The sequence below is a fragment of the Ochotona princeps genome, chromosome 14, assembly GCF_030435755.1.
Source record: "Ochotona princeps isolate mOchPri1 chromosome 14, mOchPri1.hap1, whole genome shotgun sequence".
Lineage (NCBI taxonomy): Eukaryota > Metazoa > Chordata > Mammalia > Lagomorpha > Ochotonidae > Ochotona > Ochotona princeps.
In genome coordinates this window covers 63,288,151-63,310,440 of record NC_080845.1, presented here as the reverse complement: position 1 = coordinate 63,310,440, position 22,290 = coordinate 63,288,151, and the positions used below count along the sequence as shown (strand labels likewise).

Genomic DNA, 22,290 nt, shown 5'->3' with positions numbered 1-22,290 from the left:
TGACTGCACCTCTGTCCTTCCTCTGAGATGGTCACCTTCTCTCCAGTCAGATGTATTCTCTGCAGAACACGATGTTGCGGATGCCCAAGGGACATAAAAGGATGCAAAGGGGTCTAGCCTGGTCACACCTGGCTTGACAGTACTAAGTAGGGAGTGAAGGGGACCTGCCACTTCCATGTTCCACAACAATCCAAAATAGTAGCTTATTCTTCAGCTGACAAACTGACCTTTTTGCGAAGTTTCTGAATACGATTGATGACTTCCCGGGCCATTCCTTCATCTACCATTGATTGGTCAGGGCTGATGTCTAAGAGCACCAGTGCCTGTGGGAACAAATAATGCCCATCATCTGGTAAGGGAAACAAGGCGACTTAGCACAACTCAGCAACGCAGTATCTAAAACGGAACTCTGCGGAGGCTCTGCACAGCAGTATTTACTCATACAACAGAGCAAAACAAACACAGTTCACCTAGCTTCTTTGTTATTTAGACGCTAGTCCACCCTCTCCTGGGAGACAGGCGGCTTTCTCTCCTGTGCCGATCACTGGATAGACACTATCTTGTGTGAGACTCTCACAATTCTGCTTTGGGCTCAGCCAATGAATGACAGCAAGTCCTCCAGTAAGATCAATGTCTGATCACAAAGCCTCTGGAGCAGATCTCTTCATGGCAGAACCAGCAGCCACACTTCTCAAAGCAGCTCATTTCAGGCTTTCTTAAACCAAAACCCTTGGCTTCTTTGAGTTTCATTTTCTTTTTTTTTTTTTAAAGATTTATTAATTTTTTTATTGGAAAGGCAGATATACAGAGGGGAGGAGAGACAGAGAGGAAGAGCCTCCGTCCGATGGTTCACTCCCCAAGCAGCCACAACGGCTGGAGCCGAGCCAATTCGAAGCCAGGAGCCAGGAGCCTCCTCCGGTTCTCCCTCGTGAGTACAGGGTCCCAAGATCCTGTACCATCCTCAACTGCTTTCCCAGGCCACAAGCAGGGAGCTGGATGGGAAGCAGGGCTGCCGGGATCAGAACCAGCAACCATATGGGATCCCAGCTCGTTCAAGGGGAGGACTTTAGCCACTATGCTACTGCGCCAGGCCCTCTTTGGGTTTCTACTTATGATTCATGATACATATTCTAGAACAGATCACATATTTTTGTGTGATTTAGCTAAGCTGCCATCCTTTACAGTGACTATTTACTTTTCTATTTCATCTGTTACGAAGGTTGCTATGATTATTATCAACACCATCACTTCTATTTACAAAGTACATGATAGAGAGTGAAATATACTCTATTCAATCCTTAGCAGTTAAGCATCACCCCATTCACATTTAAGAAAACTGAACCAGAAGTTAAAAAGAGCCTGTACCAGCTCATCAAAAGACATTCCCTGACCACACTACTTTGAATGGGCCCTTCTCTGTACTCATTTCCACTCAATAACTTACCAGACAGAATACTAAGATTCAATTATGCATTTATTTATTTATTAGTATTTACTTGTTAGTGCCAATATTAAACAAACATTAAGGATGAACCTGAAAGAAGTTCAATAAAGTCAGTCTAAAATGGGACAAGCTGTAAATACTGGTAAATTATCTCTCCTCTCATGTTCCTATCTCTTGGTTTAAAACAAACAAACAAACAAACAAAAAACCGGGGATAGAAAAATACCTGAGCATCTGAATGGGCTTCAAATTGCGCAGTCCCACCTGCGGCCTGATCAAAGGTGTACATGAGGCGGAGGTCTTCCTCGTGCAGTTCATGGCCTTCCACAACAATGGTCCCTAGGAGAGAAGCATGCCCTTAGTGCACCAGCCCCTCCACTTCCAGCTGCCCCTCCAGCAGAGTACCGTGCTCCTTTGTGGTGAAAATTTCCCATAAGAAGAGCTGCAGAGATGACACGATTCTCTACATAGGATAACCAAGACTCAGTCAAGAGACTATGGGAACTCACAGAGACTTTGGCAGAGTAGCAGGATACAAAATTAATGAACACAAATCGATGGCACTAGTGTGCATAAATAATTCAACGGATGAGAAAGAAATTGCAAGTACAATCCCCTTTAAAATAGAGAGGAATCTTAAATACCTAGAAATTAGGCTAACTAAATATGTGGAAGACCTCTATGATGGAAACTACAAAACATTAAAAGAGGAAATTGAAGCAGACCTTGAGAAATGGAGAACCTTACCATTTTCCTATCAACATCATCAAAATGACCATATTACCAAAAGCAATATACAGATTTAACGCAATCCCAATCAAAATCCCAACAACATTCTTCCCAGAAATAGAAAAGCTATCCTGAAAAATAGAAATCAAGCTGGACGAATCACAATTCCAGACCTCAAGACATACTACAGAGCAGTGGTTATCAAAACAGTCTGGCACTGGTACAGAAACAGAGAAGAAGATCAGTGGAACAGAACAGAAACACCAGAAGGGAGCCCACACACGTATAGTCAACTAATCTTTGACAAGAAAACTGAAAACAACCCAGGCAAAAATCCGGGTCTCTTCAACAAACGCTGTGGGGACAACTGGATAGCAGCTTGCAGAATTAAGAAGCAAGACCCACACCTGTCACATTATAAGAAAATCAACTCTAAAATGATCAAGGACCTAAATCTACACCCAGAAACTATTAAAGGAAAACATAGGAAGCACACTCTAAGATACAGGAACAGGGAAAGACTTCTTAGAAAAGACACCAAAAGCAAAGGCAATCAAAGCCAAAATGAACAAATGGACTGCATCAAACTAAGAAGCTTCTGTACAGCAAAGGAAACAATTAACAAACTGAAGAAGCAACCAACAGAATGGGAGAAAATTTTTGCGCACTACACAAGTGATAGGGGACTAATATCCAGGATTTACAAAGAGCTTCAGAAACCCAGGGACAGCAAAAACAACAACCCTGTAAAAAAAAAATGGCAAAGGAAATGAGCAGACATTTCTCAAAAGAACAGATTCAAATGGTTAACAGACATATGAAAAGATGCTCAGGCTCCCTAGCCATCAGAGAGATACAAATGAAACCACGTTGAGGTACCACCTAACTCCAGTGACACTGGCCTACATTCAGAACTCAACTAACAACACCTGCTGGTGTGGATGCGGGGAGAAAGGCACCCTCCTTCACTGCTGGTGGGAGTGTAGGCTAGTACAACCACTGTGGAAATGATATATACTCTCTTTAATAGGGAAACCAACATGGAAAATGTAACTCCAATAGCCCAATCCATACTGTTTTATTGTTTATTTGCTTTTTTGGCCATATCCCATGTGTTTTGATGTTTTTTTATTTCAGTTTGGTTCATTCCAGATAACCTCTTTTCTCTAGTTGGATTCATCGTGGGCTCATGAATTATACGATGGCATCATTTCTCCCAAGAGACTTGTGTATTCCTTCTTTGTCACTCATGTGTTGGTTACTGCGTGGCACTTTTTTTTTTCATGGTACTGTAATTTGTTGTTAATGTTTTTGTTGTATTGCTGTTCTAACTCATATCGGTTGTTGACCTTGTTTCATGGTTTCTCACTTATGGTAATGTATAGTGATGGAGTACTGGGGTCTATCACATACAGACGTGAGGGTATAACAGAACATGCATCCCTGCATCCAGACGAAAGATGGATCCCAATGGAACTGTTGGACATGTGTAGACAATGGGATGCTGGACTGTCTGACATTGTCTGTGCCAGCAATGTCGGGGTACACTTAAATAAGAGACTGACGGAATTATGATTCCTTATGAAGGACTACACTATTGTAACAAAATGGGAAAAATCTGACGGGGGGTGGGAGATTTGGGGGGAATCCCACCCTACACAAAATTCAAAATAAAAATATATTTAAAAAAAAAAAGAAGAGCTGCAGAAGACTCAAGAGATAATTTCCTCAAGACTCATGTCACAGTCACAGCCAAGGATGTGGTACGTTTTCTCTAGACTGCACTATGCCTCCGTGAAGACCAAGAAGTCACCACAGTGTCCTCTGATCCGCATCGACACTCAGGTGAAAGTTCTCAAGTGCCATCTTCAGGGAAGCCGTGTGGTCACCTCGAGTCACTCAGCTGGGCTTCCTGCACCAGGCTGTCACTTTCACTTGAGGTCCCTCCCAGTGTTCTGAAAACTGTTCTGTTCATTCGGACAATGTGGACTTTCAATTGAAAGGAAGGCTGATTTCAGGAATCTTGAAGTTATGGTTAGCTTGTTTAACATTTATCTATTTTAAGAGATTTATTTACTTATTTTATTTGAAAAGTCGATTTCACACAGGCAGGAGGAAAGACAGAGAGAGAGGTCTTCCTCTGTTCACTCCCCAAATGGTAGCAACAGTGAGCTGAGCTGATCCGAAGCTGGGAGCACGGAGCTCTTCCCCAGTCTCCCACCAGGTCCAAGGCCTTGGGCCATCCTCCATCGCTTTCTCAGTCTATAAGTCTATAAGCAAAGATTGGATTGGAAGTAGAGAAACCAGTCCTCAAACCAGTGTCCATAGGAAATGCTGGCACCGCAGGCGGAAGATTAGCCTGTTATACCACTCCTAAGATGAACTTTTGACTTGAAGATAGATTATAAACATTTTGCTGCCTTAATATTTTGAACAGAATTAGTAATGTCTTAAGTTTTAGTTGATGGCTTTTTATGAATTCTATCTAAACTTCTAGAAAATCTTAGGGGCATTCCTTGCAATTTCCATAACCACTTGTCTGATTCTTCAGTCCATATATCTCTCCACTCACAGTGTGTGTAACTGTCAGCGTCCCCGGGATCCTGGTTAATAAACCCCTTGTGCTCCAGTAGAGCCTACAGAGAGGTCAAGAGCCATGCATGGGCCAAGTATGATTCTAAGCTCAGGAGACCGCAAACTCCTATGCACCTTGACCTGCTTTCTGCAGGTTAGGGAGAGCAAGCAGTTGATACTCCTAACCCCATTTCCTTTACAGAATTTAACAAAAACATCATTCTTTCTATAAAGTCTGTCTGTCAGCACCATTAGCATGAGTTCAAAGAACAAATTCAGAAGTTTAGAGCTATGGTGTGATGTTCATTTGGTAAGGCTGTGACTGACATCACATCACAGTGAAATGTGCAGTGAGGGAGGTAAACCTGAGTTGTAAGGGCATGCCTGCACCTATGAGCCTACATACTGAACAGCAGCCATGGTACATGGAGAGGTCCCAAGCTAGGGTGACAGTTACTTTCTAAGTTACCCAGATGACTTACAGTAGGCATTTTTATTAACAGGCGAAGGAAGAGGACATGGCCGGACAGGGGCCTACTTGTGAGACAAGGCCGGCCTGATGACATGAGCACGCCCTTGTCTGAGCAGACACCCACCAGTCTTCTGGAACTGCTGCAGCGCCTCATCGCTCAGCTGCCTGATGGACGCCATCACTGTCTTGAAGGCTCCCTTTAGACGCTTCCCCAGGACCATGTGATCTGGTTCCGCCCTTAGCCGAATACCATACTTGTTTTTATCTGTAGACAGTGTAACTTTCCGAACATTCAGTTCCTATCATTAGAACACAAGAGAAAACAAAAATGCAAGAAATGAAAACATGTGTATTCATAAAACCATGGACACATCGGGGAACCTCCCTGATGAGCTGCAATTCCCACTAGCAAGCATTAAAATCAGGGCTGGGAGTGAAAATGGCTGGACAGGTGGTAGCACCCGCAAGCCTAAGTGTGGGATGGATAGTGGGGTTGGTTGGGCTGAGCCAGGCTGCAGCATCCATTGGTGTGTGCAAAAGCCAATGGGATGTGGGCCAGTTTACTGCACATCCTGGCATGCGTAGCACAGTTCCTGAAGGGGTGGGCCTGGTGGGGGTGTTGAGGGTCGCTCCAATTGGGCTGCAATTGCCGCTGGCATACAGAAGCATCATGTGTGTGGAAAGCAGTGTTGGGCTGGGCCATAGCATCCACTGGTATGCATAAGAGATGGGGCTGGAGACAAAACTAACCAGCAACTCCAACTACCAGTGTGTGTGTAGGCTGATGTGGACCCCTGTACAGACCCCTGTACTGGTTAGCACACAAGAGTCAGGCTGCAGTCACCGCAGACGAGGTTTCTCTGGGAATCCCCTCAACTGAACCACTGAACTCAGAACTCCAACCATGGAGGAAATGGCAGGTTCCACGGTCTGACCATGGAGTGCATGTGCCACAGCTGGGCCTCCTCAGTTGCTGAAGAAGGTGCAGTGGATGGCATGCCCAGATGCACATGGGGAATATGGTAGTCCATTGGAGCCTGCGGAGGACATCTGGTACCATAGCAGAGGATGGAGGGCAGAACAAATTGAACAACTACTCCAGCCAAATGTTGACAACGAATATCTGGGCAAATGGAGACTCTAAGGTGGAATATGTCAGCCAATGTACCTTGGAAGGACTTCCTTATCCATGGAGCAATGAAATCAACAGCATTTCAGAACTATCAAAACCATCTGAGCAGAACTCTTGCAGCACGCTCTGCACCGGGGACCCTGGGATGACATCAGGTGACCAGTCCCCATCCCTGGGTACCAGGGTGGTTAGGATGCTGGGTATGGCTTCTCACCTTCTCTCCTTCCTTCCCCCAGAACAGGAAAGAAGAAAAACAAATTCTTTCTGTTTCTCTATTATCAATGTTGGAGCTTGGAGATTTCTAGCAATCAGATGATCACATTAGAACAGCTCTGCTACAGGCTGGGAATGGTGAAATATGTGTAAAGGAATGATCCTCTGGCAAGTTAAGCTGCTATGGATGGACCCATGGGCCTGGACTGACCGCCTTTTTTCTGATACCAGGAGGACAGTCCTTTCAGCCATTGTGACTCCTAGGCACAGATCTCCTTGTTCTGAGGCTTGATGCCGGCACGCAGCACATACCCCAGGTAGTAAAACCACAATGCTGAACACCCCCCCCCAAAACAAGCCAAAACAATAATCTTCATAACAATTGTTTAAGCTCCAAACAGACAAATCATCTACTTTACCTCAATGATGTACTTCTCCAAAGACTTGATATCTTTTAGAGCTTCTGGATCTTGATGAATAACCACAATTTCTTTCAAAGGGTACTAGAAGGAAAAGAAGGGAAACCTCACTACACAACCAGTCCGCTAAAGTAAAGAAAAATATAATTATTTAGGCCTGTGTCATGTGAAATCTATATTCCAAACCTTTATTGGGATAGTCTTGCGATCTCGGATCACTCGTCCCAGTTCAATCACAGACTGCATTCTAGACACGGCATTCTCGGTTTTCTTGTCAATCAACTCTTCTCTAAAGATAAGAATAGGAGGCAGATTAGATTTAAAAGGAAAAAAATGCAGGACAGTAGGCATCCTTGAGTGAAGAAGGAGGCAAGCTGGAAGACCTGACAGTATGGAAAGGTCTCCTTGTGAACGCACAGAGACAGTTTTCTAAGATGTTTCCAAGGGACATTCCCTTTACCCACATGTCAGTTACAAAGAGGTGCTCCACACTGGGCATCCTTCTGTGGCCCAAGGATCCACTCCTATCAGCTAAGGTGGGAGAAGGTATGGAGAAGCCAGAGTGGCAAAGGCCTGCTTTCCAGATTCCTTTACTGAGAGCCTGGATCCTCACCGCTCTATCAACTTATTCCCGGTGGCCCAGGGCAGGCTTATCTGTATTTGATTCCTACCGAACACGAGGCAGCATGAGGTAGTGGATGCTGAGTGTGTCCTTCTCCTGGACAGAAACTGGGTCAATCAGCTGCTTTAGATTCTGGTACATCAGTTCAGTGAGGAACGGTGTATAGGGGGCCTACATGAAGACAGAAGACATCATGTTATACGTAAGTAGTTGTCAATCTCACGTTGAAAAACAACAATCCAACTTTTCAGAGGGTGCTCCAGTCACATGCAGTCACTCCACGTGGCCCATGAACAGGGAAATGACTGCACCTCCATGAGGCACGGCGGCAGGCCTGCAGCCAGAAGGACCAAGGGCATCCATGACTTCTGGAGGACGGTTAAAAAGAGGAATCAGGGCCTTCTGATCACGTACCAGGTGATCTATTATGTGCAGGGAACCTAACGTCCCATACCTTGGAAATGCATAAACTGCAGAAAACCCCACCTGCTTCATGGGACAATGCCAAACGATGAGAAAAGGCCTACAAGGCAGCATGCCCTTAGAGGGGAGGCCTGCAAGGTAGCATACTCTGGGCCTTATAGAAGGCAAAGGCTTTTCTGGTGAATGTTAAGAAGGTGTGTAAGATTATACCAGGATATCAGAACATAATAAAGGGAATTAAAGCTGAAGTCTTTCCACTTATACATAAATTAATATTTTAAATAATAGGAGTACATCTCAAACCACTGCATGTAATTTTTCTCTAAGAATTAAGCTAAAATGTTTGGAACGTGTTTGTCTGATCAGATGTGAGCCCACGATTCTCCCCATTTTCAAAGAGAATGATAGCAACCCACATTAAGACACAGTATTCTTACCTTGACCTATAGATACCCACCTAGATGTAAGAAACTACACTGACAGTAATTAGGATAAACAATCTAGCACAGGGCCCGGCAGCGTGGCCTAGCGGCTAAAGTCCTCGCCATGAACGCACCGGGATCCCATATGGGCGCCGGTTCTAATCCCGGCAGCTCCACTTCCCATCCAGCTCCCTGCTTGTGGCCTGGGAAAGCAGTCGAGGACAGCCCAAAGCTTTGGGACCTTGCACCCGCGTGGGAGACCCGGAAGAGGTTCCAGGTTCCCGGCTTTGGATCAGCGCAGAACCAGTCATTGCGGCTCACTTGGGGAGTGAATCATCAGAAGGAAGATTTTCCTCTCTGTCTCTCCTCTCTGTATATCTGACTTTGTAATAAAAACAAATAAATCTTTAAAAAAAAAAAAAAGAATCTAGCATAATGTAGCCCTTACTTGCATTATGAATGAGATTGACATATAAGGAGGAACTAGAGGGTTTTAATACTTCAATACAGAACAGCAATGAGCAGAGTAGACCCCCAGACTACAGGGTTTTAGGAAGAGGGCTAGCATCGCACCATTAATCTGCACAGAGAAAGGAGGACGCTAAACAAAGTCTCCAGGGCCATCACACAATCTTTCATTCCATTTTCACCCTAGCAGAAAAAAGAGAGAGAAACAAAACATTATATTCTTAAAAAAATAAGCGTTTATCATAAAAACAAGCTTATTAAAAAGGAAGACAACCACAGAGAGTAGCAACAAGGAGAAATGGCCACCACCATCAGGCACCTGGGGTGCTGCCATTTCAGGGGTCCCACAGAGCAGCAGAAACCCGGGATGTGCACCCCATGACAGTCTCTCTCGAAATGGACCAGACGGGGATGGCTGAGGACCTGGGAGCTGAACATTGACTGTTGGCCTCAAGGTTGAGGGTAGGACGGTGTATTCATACGCATCAGGACAGACAGTAGCTAGAAGAAAACACCTTCAAGTAAGATTTCTTATCTTTCCCAAGAAAATTTATTTTGTTCACTCTAAATCCCTGCAATATCCAGAACCGGCGTGGGCTGAAGCCAGAGGCGAGGAAGAAACCCTGGACTTGGGACTATAAAACCTAGGAACTATGGGCCTTTCTGTGAACGGCAGGGTCAAAGCACTTAAATCAACACCCACTGGTGCCCTCCAGAGCATACAATGGCAAAAATCTGAACTGGAAGCAGAGCTTGTAAATGAACACAAGGTATCCCAAGCTTAACTGCTGTGCTAAAAACCAACTTCTCCCAGTTTTTGGAAAAAAAAAAAAAAAAAAAAATTCATGGGGCCAGTGTTGTGGCATAGCGAGTAAAGTGGCCACCTACAATGTCAAGATCCACACAGGCATCAGTCATTGTCCCGGCTTCACTTCCAAACCAGCTCCCTGTTAGTGGTCTGGAAAAGCAGCGAAAGACGGTCCAAGTACTTGGGCCCCTAATATCCATTTGGGAAGCCAAGTCTTTGGCCTGGCCCAACTTTAGTTGCTATGGCCATCTGGGGAATAAATTAACAGTTAGAAGATCTTTCTCTGTCTCTCCCACTCTCTCTACAGCTCTGACTTCCAAATAAATAAATCTTTTAAAGCAATACACTGTGGATATTAAAAAGTATTTAGGGCCCGGCGGTGTGGTCTAGTGGCTAAAGTCCTTGCCTTGAATGCCCCAGGATCCCATATGGGCACCGGTTCTAATCCCAGCAGGCACAATTCCCATCCAGCTCCCTGCTTGTGGCCTGGGAAAGCAGTCGAGGACGGCCCAAAGCTTTGGGACCCTGCACCCATGTGGGAGACCTGGAAAGAAGTTCCTGGTACCCAGCTTCGGATTGGCACAGCACCGGCCGTTGCGGCTCATTTGGGGTGTGAATCATCGGACGGAAGTTCTTCCTCTCTGTCTCTCCTCCTCTCTGTATATCTGACTTTGTAATAAAAATAAATACATTTTTTTAAAAGTATTTAAATCATTATAACAAATCAATATTTAACTCTTTATAGGAAAAACAAAAGTAAAGGAAATCCAACCATAATTGTCACCTAGCAATGACCATGATAAACATTTTACTACGAGTCCTTTTACACATTTATGTATGAGAGTATGCACATAAGAGTAATGCATACATTTTAATGAGAAGGAAATTGCAGTTGTATTCATGGGTTTTTAGTAACACAGAAAACAGAACCAATGGGCTCCGGAGCCTTCAGTTTCCCTGCAGAGCGGACGCCTATCAGCCCTGCATTGCACACGGCACAGATCCTGACACGCCACAAGTCACGCCTGCGTCCCCTCCATGTAACAAACAACACTAAGGTTCTGCCGCAGTCAATAAACATAAACAACTGGCTCCCTAAGGAGAGAAGCAAGCAAGCGTTCTGTCCAGATCATAGCCATATTCAACCAAATCTGCAGAATATTCACACAGATTTATCCTTAGTTTAACGCGGGCCCTGGTGTTTTCCTCTCAATTGGATATGTTCACATCTGTGCTGTGAAAACAGACAAAATGAATTTTAGAACTTTAGGTCCCCATCTGTCACATAATAACCAATGGAAATGGAAAAGAAAAAGACAGCTTCAAAAAGTGAGAGCATTCAACGCTTCTCTCATTTCAATAACTTCCAAAGGTCAGATCTATTTTTCTATTTCCCATGAGCTATTTACTTACCTTTAATCTTCTGCGGTTCATCCTGACGTACCAGTTGGTCAGAACATCCACAAACTTGACCAGGCGAGGTACCACAGTATAAAGCCTATAGGCTAAAGGTAAGAGAATCAATGAGGCAGCAAATCAGAGCCCAGCATCAGGAGGGGGAAGGTCAGACAGAAAGAGCCCCTTTTGCCTAAGGACTTTTATCCATCCACGAGGAGGACATGAGGGACAAAAACAAACACAAATGGCTCATTTACTGAGGATGTGCTATTTGGTGAGTCAAGGTGTATCAGGTGCACATACAACCACCTGAGAAGACACCGATGGGCTCCCACTGGCCAGGGAGAAAACCTAAAACCCAGCATGTGTAGTTTGAAGTCCAAGGCTGCCTATCCCACAGCTCTGGGAAGTGCAGTGTACATGGAGTTGTGTAACAAAAGCCCAGCATGCCAACTAAAAGAAAGCCAGTTCAAATGAGATGCTAAGAGTTATGGCCTTGGCCAGCAGTTCAAGCAGGAGCAATCTGCCCCTACAGCGTCACTGGCATTGCTTGCAGAGATGTTTGATTGTCACACTGGGTGGGTGGGTGGGCCTCCAGGCTGCTCAGCATGTTACAATGCATAGCCCAGCCACCACACAGAAAATGATCTGACCCACGCTGTCCATAATGTAGTTGCTCAGAAACTCTGGCTCAGGAGAGGTGATGGGAGAAAGAGACAAATTAGAGGGGTCTGAAGGGACCCTGAGGAACTCAGAGGGTACAGAGGCAACCCTGTTTGTGCCTAGATTCATTCCAAGAATTCTCTCATTCACATCTGTTTTAACTGATACTTAATATCTATCCGTGTCCATTCCAGAAAAACTACAAAAAACCAGGGCCTGATGCAATGGTTCAGTGGCTAAACCCTCGTCTTACACACGCCGAAATCCCATATGGGCACCGGTTTTTATGTCTGTGTTCCAGCTGCTCCACTTCCAGCTCCTCACCTGTACCCTGGAAAAGCAACTGAGGATGACCCAAAGCCTTGGGACCCTGCACCTGCATGGGAGATGTGGAAAAAGTTCCTGGTTGCTGGCTTTGAATTGGCTCAGTTCCAGACATTGTGGCCACTTGGGGAGTGAACCAGTGGATGGAAGATGTTTCTCACTGTCTCTCTATAAATCTGTGTTTCCAGTAAAAATAAATCTTTTTAAAAATTTTATAAAAATAAGAAAAGCAATAATGAAATAGACATTTTCTTCCTCTTTCTGTAGACTACCAACAGTGAGTTTGGTTTTGGGCCAAGGTTGGGAAAGCAGGTCGGGTTGGCTTCCCCAAGCGTGGAGATGGATACAACCACAGGTCCAAGTGAGAAATTCTGGAAACTAGCTTCTACAACAAACCTTAACAAAGCTACACTTTAAGATTAAAGCCAAATATTACTTATTTGTTGTGCTGATCTCTCGAAATTTTCTCTGTTTATAAAGAAAACCCGTTAAACACCAAAAGGGCATTTACAAAAAGAATGAGGTCTTTATTCCTGCTCAACACACTCACCTGCCATTTCAGTCTCAAAGAACCCTATAAGTGACTGCATGAAGGACAGGATCCACCGGTCTGTGATGTTAGGGCTTTCTTTGACTGTGCGCTCATTGTAGAGGAATTCTATTTCTTCTTCCTAGGAATGATGTATTTGTACGGAAGTTACTAAAATAGGAATAAACTCTTTAAAGCATTTAAATGGAAAGAGAGCAAAACATGAAGTGGAGCATCCGGAACACAAACTGGCACCAACATAGGATCCTGGCACGTGCAGAGGGAGGATTTAGCTACTGAGCCATCACATCAGCCCCAAATGAGGTCATAAAAGCACAAATGCCGGTGATGAACTCGATGGGCCATTACAGTGGTCAGAGAAGGACAACAGAGGTGGCCGGAGCAAGGGTTTCTCAGACTGAACTGCCTGGGCAAGCAGCCAACTGTTTTAGTGGTTCTAACAGTCCAATAGCCAATAGCCCGAAAGCCAACTTCTCAGGCTGACCAGCACCAAGCCCTGCTTGTCCCCAGGTACTGGCTCTGATAGTGGCTCCCTCTACTGTCTCTCCTGACAGCAGTGGTTGGCATGACAAACCGGTCAAGAAACACTGTTCCCACTCTACAGTGGAGACCCGTGTCCCAGAGGTGAGCACTTAGCCAGGCCTTCTAGCTCCGGGTCCCATGTCACAAGTCCAGCCTGCCCATGGTCTGTGCCTCCCCGTGCACCTGCTCCACAGCACCCGCAGTGGCCATGGGAACCCGCCTGGAGCCCACAGCTCCGCACACAGACACACTGCGGCACTGGATACCTTCTGCAGTCGCAAGACGTTCTGAGTGAAGAATCGATATGCGTTGTACCACGGCAGCAGCACGTCCTTCAGGACATCCCGCACACCCTCCTCCTTGAAGCGCAGATTTTCTGCTCTCACCACCGGGGAGTTGATCAGATATAATCTGAAAGAGGGAGAATTACACATAAAAGGTACAGAGATAATATACCAAATGTTACTACTTGACACAGTCACAGGACAAGACTACAATCACGGCTTAGTTTTCTATAAAAGGAGGACGTGATGAATAGTCTTTACTGACAACTTAAAACTCACAAAGTTCTCACTCTGTGTAAGAGCCCATGAAAACGATAAAGGAGTGTATGTCACCCTGCAAGCGAATGTAGCACTGTGAAATTCCCAAGCGGAAGGCAGGTCGGGTCCTCATCCATAGCGACTTGCCTACGCCCACGGATGCTGCCCAATGCACCATCTATGGAAACAGCTGACGAGCAGTAGGCTGCACAGAGTGTCAGATCTGACATTGGTGGGCAGTGCTCAGGGGCTCTGGCAGACACTGTATGGGCCAGCTCCCTCACAGACAATTACTCTGCCCAACTGGTCAGTCTACAGATGACGCAGGAACAGACAGTTCCACTCCGTGCTACACAAGGCCTTTCAATGTTAACACTGGTATTTCATGATAATAATTATGGTAAACAGTGACTCAAAGTTATCAAAAAAGCTCCAACGTTAATTTTTAAATTTGTTCTTATATATAAATTTACCTCATGTGGCCTTGTAAGTAGAAAATTAAAATATATGATGAAAGTCTACTCCCAACAAGACAGGAAACTCAGAACAATGAAGCGGATACAACTAGCAACCACAACAGGTCTTCTTCCTCAAAAAGACCCTGAGGACCAAAACGTCTCTCTACTCAGAAATCGTTTGGGGAGCTTGAGATTAAACCCGTATCCATGTGATGATTACAGAACACATGTGTGTGAAAGCCCCTGTCCAAACCAAATCCAAGAATCCTGATGAACAGAATCAGCCATCCTTACTTCAAAAGACAAACACACAAAAGGCAAAGCACTGGTTTGTACCTGAGGGCATCAGCGCCATACTTATTGATGATCGAAACCGGATCCGGATAATTCTTTTTTCGTTTGCTCATTTTTTGGCCATCACTTGTAAAGTGCAAGAGAGATTCAAAGTCAGTCAATTTCACAGTTATCTTTCTTTATATATGGTTGTAGATTACTTGCGAATAGGAATAAGTAAATGGAAATAGTAATAACCTACATGCAAGCTAGTGTTAACAAGGCATAATTTAACAGGGTCATTTTGTTGGTATCTGAAAACTATAGTTTGAATAACATGGGGAAGCCATGAAGTAACAGGGTAGACAGAAGCAGGAAGATGTTATAGCACTCACCCATGAGAAATGAAGACATACAGTAACAAAAAACAATGCACAAATGTTCACAGTAGTTTTATTAACAAACACTGGAAGCAGCCCAGCACCCTTCAAGAGGTAGATGGCCGAACTGTGGAATGCTAGTCAGCACTGAAAATAAATAAAAGACTAACATGTGCAACAATCTCCATGGAACTGTGCCGACTGCAAAATGTCATTAGCTCCAAATGAGACACTGTGTGATCCCAAGTATATAGCATGCAAAGAATCAAATTGTGTTTGCTAGGAATGGGGAATGGGGTGGGAGGGCAGGAAGGCTGTGGGCAGTTAAAGAAGGTGACAGGAGGGATCCTTGTGGTGTTGCTTGACGCCATTAGGGAGTGTATAGTTACAGAAACTACAGAAACTAGTTACAGAAACACATGTGACAGAATTGTACCCAGTAAATGCACACAAACAAATGGGTATATTGGGCATACATAAAATTGGGAAAATTTGAGGCTATTGGACTGTATAAAAATCAACTTTGCAATGATATTGCAAAACTGGCCAGTATATAGGTGGATACCTCCACCAATTTTCATAGTTAGATGCAAGTTTACAATGATCTTAAGTAAATTTTCAATTAAAGGAGAAAACAGACTATACTGTCAGACTGACTTAGTCCCAAACTGGAACCTATTACTCATTTGCTGTGTGATCCTCAGCAAGTGAACTTTTCTGTATCTCCAATTTATCAAAAAAGGGATAATTGCAAGGCACCATCTCAAAGCGGCCCGAGGGTTAAGTGAAGCAAGACAGGTGCACATATCCAAACAGGCAGGACAAAGAACTCAAGCATCCTTGATGTTAGGTGCCCCCTTCCCATGGCAAAGGAAGCAGGGTATCTGTGCACAGTAGTATTATCTTAAAATTTCTATTTATGTTCATTTTCACTTGTAATGACTACAGGTAATCAGATAAAGGGAAAATGGCAATTCGTCTGAATCACTGAAAAGCGAGAAGATTCCTCCGTGGGAAGAAAAGCATCAGGCAGGGGAGGTATGGGATCTGGCGGCAGAGTCGCTGTCCTTCATCAGCTTTTATCCTGTCCCTCATGATCTCCAGAGCCAGAGCTGCAGCAAACAGGACAGAGCACACATCGGCACTGTAGGACTGACATACAAAGGAAAGGAGCTCTACAGGCAAATGTATTCACCAAATGATAGCTCGATGTTCTATTTGCCACTTGTGACCTCACTGACTGTACTGCTACTGCCCTGACTTCATCAGTTATCCCCGTGGTTTCTCTCCACATGGTCCGGCAGCTCTTCCTTAGGAAACGGTGGACTGTGGGGACATGAGCTGAGGATGGAGGACTGGACCAGACAGGAACGCCACACACTTGAATCAGAAAGAACAGGAGGACTAAGCTTCAATTTGGTGTTCCTAGATCCCTGTATGTGGAGAGATCCAACCAGAACATGGCTGCTTTGAGAAGCAACAAATTCAGGGAATGAGGACAGAGGGTATCATAGCAGGAACTGGTCATGACACAGAAAGAAGAAGGCACCTGCCTCGCCAGGACGAGCCCATTCACGATGACATTCTTGAAAGGTGGTTGTCCAAACAGGGCTGTGGACAACACCAGCAGGGTGTAAAACCTGAAAAACACCAACGGTTCAGTGAGAACAGAAATGCAGTCCAAGCATAGGAAAGCATGTAATATTTATTCAATGCCCGCATTTCTATTTTAATAATCAACAAGGCAAGAGTTTACTCTGTTACAATCTGAGTTGCGGTGTAGAAAACATGTGACCCAGGGCGCCCACACAGTTACACACAATATCTGGAATCTTTGGTTTGAAAACACACTCTGTTTTATTTAAAGCAAATGCAGGTCCTGTACCAATGTGCTGACCCTTTCTCTGCTACAGGAGAGGAGCCTCCACCCTACCTCGGGGGACAAGGGCAGCACTGGCGGCCTCTCACACACACCTGCTCAAAGGGAGATAGTGTAGCTTCTGGCACGGGATCACGTGGGACAGTATGACAAAAGATCCAAAAAGCAAGCACCATCTAGGAGTCAAAAGATAAACCAGAGAGACATGGAAATGCCTTTACTCTGATAGGTGTTGTGTAACTCCTTTCCAGCCTAGCGAGCTGACGCCTGGAGAGCGTTCTTATCCTATGCTCCTGTGTTCTAGAGCGACATCTTGCCCCCAAGACATGCTCGTGTTTCAGTTCCCAAGCAGCCGTGGGAGAACCCATTGTGCTCAGAACAGGAAAGTCTAGCCAGAGAGGAACACTGGGGATAGCGAGGATACAAGACCCACGGAAGGACTGATAATAGCAGCTAAAATTAGCTTACAGCTAAACCATCTGACTCTTCCTAAACATAGCAATTTGTTTCAGGTAGTTATTGTAAACAGACCGGAATTTGAAAACTGTACATCACAAAGTCCGATGCCAGTGACTACTGGAGACTGGAAAAGCAGAAAGCGCATCACCAAATTCTTTAAGCTACCCTACAGAAGCATTATTAATCAAAGTCAAGAGCACCTGGAGCAACAGACACATCCAGAAAATGATGGCAACTCACTCGCTTAGCAACAAGAGGACGACAGTTCTGCCTTAAATGAAACACCAAAAAAAAAAAAAAAAAAAAAAAAAAAAAAGCGAGATTCATTTATCATTTGGAGCTGTAAGAGTAGAGCCTATCTAGTTGGCCACCACTCCCAAGCACCTACAGACACGTAACAGACATTCAAGAAAGCACGCACTCAGTGAAGCAAAATCAGTGAAACACTTGAGGAAAGAAATTGGCATACCATCCTCTGGTTTGGTCAATGCCTTCAGCAATGAAGTCTGCAGGAAAACAATCCTCAAATTCTTTCTTGGTTTCAAATGGGTAATGCACCTGAGCGTAGGGCATGCTTCCACTCTCAAACCAGCAGTCAAATACTTCAGAGATGCGACGTAATGGTCCCTTCCCGCAGCGTGATGGGATGGTCAGGTGGTCAATGCTAACAGATAGAAAAATGACCATTTCTATTAATTCTTCAGTGCAATAGAACATGCAGTTTAAACGTCTACCGGAAATACAAAATGCTGAAAAGATATTAAATGCATTTGCCAAGAGCAATATGAAAGTAGTTCTCAGGGCTTTCAGAGGGTACCGTAAGTCCTCAGTCTGAAAGGTTAGGTACTAAAGTCACCTGACAGTCAAGGATGGAAGCCACATGACCTCGGGATGGTAAGAGTCACTAGCAGAATGATGTACAAACCAAGTATCTGTAATCTGTTAAGCCGAATGATGACAAAACTGAAGAGTCAGATATTTAGAAACTGACCTCTCTCTGTGGAGATCTGAAATCTTTGCTCCTGACAGTTCTTCAAGTTCCGCCACTGACCCAATGCATACTACCTGTCAAAAACAGTTAAGCAGCAGAAACTTTTAGAAGCCAAGGAAATTAGAAAGATTTAGTTTATGTATCTTTAATGTTTAATTTCAGAACCTATGATTTCTTAATAAATTTACAACATATCAATTTGGATAAATAACAGTTCTTACCCATGGAAGAACACAATCTGGTTTCTAAAAAAGCAAATGCTAACCTGAACACTCTGTTACCTCCCTGGTGTCAGGGAAACCTCTACATGGAGAGGACCTCAATTCAACAAGTACTTCCTGAAGGTTAGTACGTTCAAGCCTCTTACAGAAATAACCAACATAAATGAAACACTCGAGACTGTCTAAGGCGCTGGATCTGCATGTATAATCTGGACTTTTTAGCATAAAGTGGTATGCTTGGACAGATGGAAGTAACCAAATTAAATCACAAGGTGCTAAAACTACATTTAGTAATAGCAGGAACAGTTGATATTCAGAATGAGGTAGCTGCATGACAGCAGCAAGGTCAAGAAGATTTTTAAAGATTTATTTATTTTTTTATTGGGAGAGGAGATAGAAAGAGAAAGATTTTCCATCTGTTGGTTCACTCCCCAAGTGGACACAACAGTCAGAGCTGAGCTGATCTGAAGCCAGAAGTCAAGAGCTTCTTCTTGGTCTCCCACATAGGTGCAGGATCCCAAGGCTTTGGACTGTCCTCTACTGCTTTCCCAGGTCACAGGAAGGGAGCTGGATGGAAAGTGGAACAGCCAGGACATGGACCGGTGCCCATATGAGATCCTGGGACAGGAATTTAGCCACTAGAGTATCATGTTAGGCCCAGGAAGCTTTGATGGGGTCTCAGGAAGAGTCTGGCCTGCATGGAGAATACTCAGGCCTCTTCCTTTGTGCTTGTTCTCCTGAAGAGTCTAGTGATTCTACTATGTGACTATTGCCTTGAGGTCTCTACAAAGATTGTTAATCCATGGGGACCCCACTGGATCACAGCTCTAAAGCACTCAGCATCATACTAGAAGTCCCATCATAAAAGCATATCTATAAAAGTGTATCTATATAAACGTGTATATCTATACACACAAGCTCACTCACATTGACTCAACTTCAGAAATTAAAGGTCAGCGATGCTTCTTCTTTTTCATGAGTAAGGTCATGATCAGAGAAAACAATGATAAAATGTAATGTGTACCTTATCCTGAGAAAAACCACAAACTTCACTGTTCACTTTTAAAACTGTGTTTGAGCAGTATGCACCTCTACTTTCAAATCAAAGATGGACTCCCAATGAAACTCTTAAACATATTTTGACAACAGGATTCTGGCTGTCTGCCATTGTCCGTACCTGCAATGTCAGGATACGCTTAAGTAGCCAAATGATGGACTTATGAAGGGCTATACTATTGTAATAATATACGGAAATAAAGTGGTAGGGGAAGGGAAATCAGGGAGGGGATACAGGAAATCCAGAGCCTATGGAATTGTATCACAAAGTAAGAAATAAGATACAACAAAATAAACAGAAAACTGCATTTAAAGGCCTGGCACAAAGGCTCAACTGCCTAATCCTTCACTTGCAAGCACTTGCTGGTTTCCATCCCAGCTGCTACACTTCCCCTGGGAACCCTGCACTCACGTGAAGACCCAGAAGAAGCTCCTGGCCCCTGGTTTCAGATCGGCTCAGCTCTGGCTTTTGCAGCCACTTGGGGAGTGAACCAGCATATGAAAGATCTTTCTGTCTCTTCCTCTGAAAATCTGCTTTTCCAATAAAGATAAATAAATCTTTTTAAAAACTGCATTTAGTCGGGCCAGCGGCATGGCCTAGCAGCTAAAGTCCTCGCCTTGAACGCACCAGGATCCCATATGGGCGCCGGTTCTAATCCCGGCAGCTCCACTTCCCATCCAGCTCCCTGCTTGTGGCCTGGGAAAGCAGTTGAGGACGGCCCAAAGCCTTGGGACCCTGCACCTGAACCTGCATGGCAGACCTGCAGGAAGCTCCTGGCTGCTGGATTCGGATCGGCTCAGCTCTGGCCATTGCGGCCACTTGGGGAGCAAATCAGCGGATGGAAGATCTTCCTCCCGGGCCCGGCGGCGTGGCCTAGCGGCTAAAGTCCTCGCCTTGAACACCACGGGATCCCATATGGGCGCTGGTTCTAATCCTGGCAGCCCCGCTTCCCATCCAGCTCCCTGCTTGTGGCCTGGGAAGCAGTCGAGAACGGCTCAAGGATTTGGGACCCTGCACCCGTGTGGGAGACCTGGAAGAGGTTCCAGGTTCCCGGCACCGGATTGGCGCGCATCGGCCCGTTGCGGCTCACTTGGGGAGTGAATCATCGGACGGAAGATCTTCCTCTCTGTCTCTCCTCCTCTCTGTATTTCTGACTTTCCAATAAAAATAAAATAAATCTTTAAAAACAATTGCATTTAGTCACGGTAAGGGTGAAGTTAAAAACTGTGAACAGATTTTTATTTTATGTCATGATTCTAGTAAAGAACAATAAAAATGGAAAAGAAAAACAGCACATTCCTAACGCCACATTCAGAATGCATGCACACAGTGCTGCAGCAGGAATCAAGACACCGCTCGTCTCACCTCTTCAAAGTCATCACTGACCCACAGTGGGATTGGAGTTCCCCAGTATCTGTTTCTGGAAATTGCCCAGTCACGGGCATCTTTCAGCCAATTTCCAAATCGTTTTTCTCGGACAAACTCTGGGACCCTGTCATAAACAGATCAGATAACCAATTATGCAAAACTCAGCAAGACAAAATTGTACATCCACAGGCCACTCTGGTCTGATACATGTAAGTCTTGGCTTCACATTTCGTGGATCCAATGCTCAGGACGTTCTGGGTTCCCGACTAGGAAATGTCCTCTGAAAGGATGGCACTAGCACAAGTCTGTGCTGTAGCTGATCACTTTTTGTTTGTTGTTTTTTTTTTTTCTTAATTAAAAAAAAAAAAAATGGGACCCGGTGGCGTGGCCTAGCGGCTAAAGTCCTCAACTTGAAAGCCCCAGGATCCCATATGGTCGCCAGTTCTAATCCCGGCAGCTCCACTTCCCATCCAGCTCCCTGCTTGTGGCCTGGGAAAGCAGTCGAGAACGGCCCAAAGCCTTGGGACCCTGCACCTGTGTGGGAGACCCGGAAGAGGTTCCTGGTTCCCGGCATCGGATTGGCGTGTACCGGCCTGTTGTGGCTCACTTGGGGAGTGAAACATCGGATGGAAGATCTTCCTCTCTGTCTCTCCTCCTCTCTATATATCCGGCTTTCCAATAATAATAAAATCTTAAAAAAAAAAAAAAAGAAAAAAAAAAGATGAAAAACAGAAGCACTGCCTGTGACATAAAACCCACTTCCAAAGAACAAGGACTGCTGCCTGTGGCTGATCCCCTTTAAAACACACTTCCTGTGTGTTCCCCAGGGGCTCACAAACCTCTGGCTGCTCACTCTGGCCTCTGCCAGCCTTGGCATGCTCTGGGCTCTTTGTGGTTTTACTAAGCTTGGTCAGCTGGGTTCCTGATACACTGGGCAGTTGATGGCTGCCTCTTGGCCCTCTCCCGCCTTCTCTGTCACCCCTGGCAAGTTTTTCAGCATGTGGTCCTGATTGGGCTGCTTTGGCTGTGCAGCCCTGCCTTCAGTCCACACACGCTCAAACCTTCTTCTGTCTGATTAGAAACCGCCTCACCCCTACTCATCCTTCTATTCTCCTAGGAGAATCCTCCCCAAGCACAGGTTGAGCAGCTTGTCCTAAAGTTCTCCCAAATCATCTCCTTGGCACTGCAGCTATCACGCCACAGTATGAAGGTCACTGCCTATGGTGGAACCCATTTCGAAGCTATCTTACTAATAGGCAATACCTAGTCCCACTCATTAGAAATCACGAGCTTGCTAGTTTTAAAAACAGAGTAACTGCTTTTCTAAGAAATCAGGATCATTTTCCAAGAAAATTTTAGATGACAGCTTCATGTCATTCCTTTACTGTCCAGAAATACTCATCTCTCTTAAAACATTAAATGCAGACGTTTAGTGTAACTGGGTCCTTGTGCGAAGTAAAGAATAAACTTTTAAGTGCT

General features: G+C 44.8%; 1 protein-coding gene across 1 annotated transcript in view; it reads right to left on the bottom strand.

Moving 5' to 3' along the window:
- The window catches only part of IARS1 (isoleucyl-tRNA synthetase 1), a 92,208-nt gene that overhangs the window by 25,233 nt on the left and 44,685 nt on the right, over positions 1-22,290 (bottom strand). The window contains exons 14-28 of the mRNA XM_058672164.1: positions 20,809-20,935; positions 18,166-18,239; positions 17,644-17,838; positions 16,390-16,476; positions 14,520-14,603; positions 13,450-13,594; positions 12,662-12,782; positions 11,140-11,231; positions 9,024-9,101; positions 7,655-7,776; positions 7,170-7,272; positions 6,984-7,067; positions 5,344-5,518; positions 1,671-1,783; positions 228-323 (exon numbers count right to left, since the gene is read on the bottom strand). Of these exons, the coding sequence (XP_058528147.1) occupies positions 228-323; positions 1,671-1,783; positions 5,344-5,518; positions 6,984-7,067; positions 7,170-7,272; positions 7,655-7,776; positions 9,024-9,101; positions 11,140-11,231; positions 12,662-12,782; positions 13,450-13,594; positions 14,520-14,603; positions 16,390-16,476; positions 17,644-17,838; positions 18,166-18,239; positions 20,809-20,935 (1,696 nt within the window). The remainder of the gene's footprint in view (positions 1-227; positions 324-1,670; positions 1,784-5,343; positions 5,519-6,983; positions 7,068-7,169; positions 7,273-7,654; positions 7,777-9,023; positions 9,102-11,139; positions 11,232-12,661; positions 12,783-13,449; positions 13,595-14,519; positions 14,604-16,389; positions 16,477-17,643; positions 17,839-18,165; positions 18,240-20,808; positions 20,936-22,290) is intronic.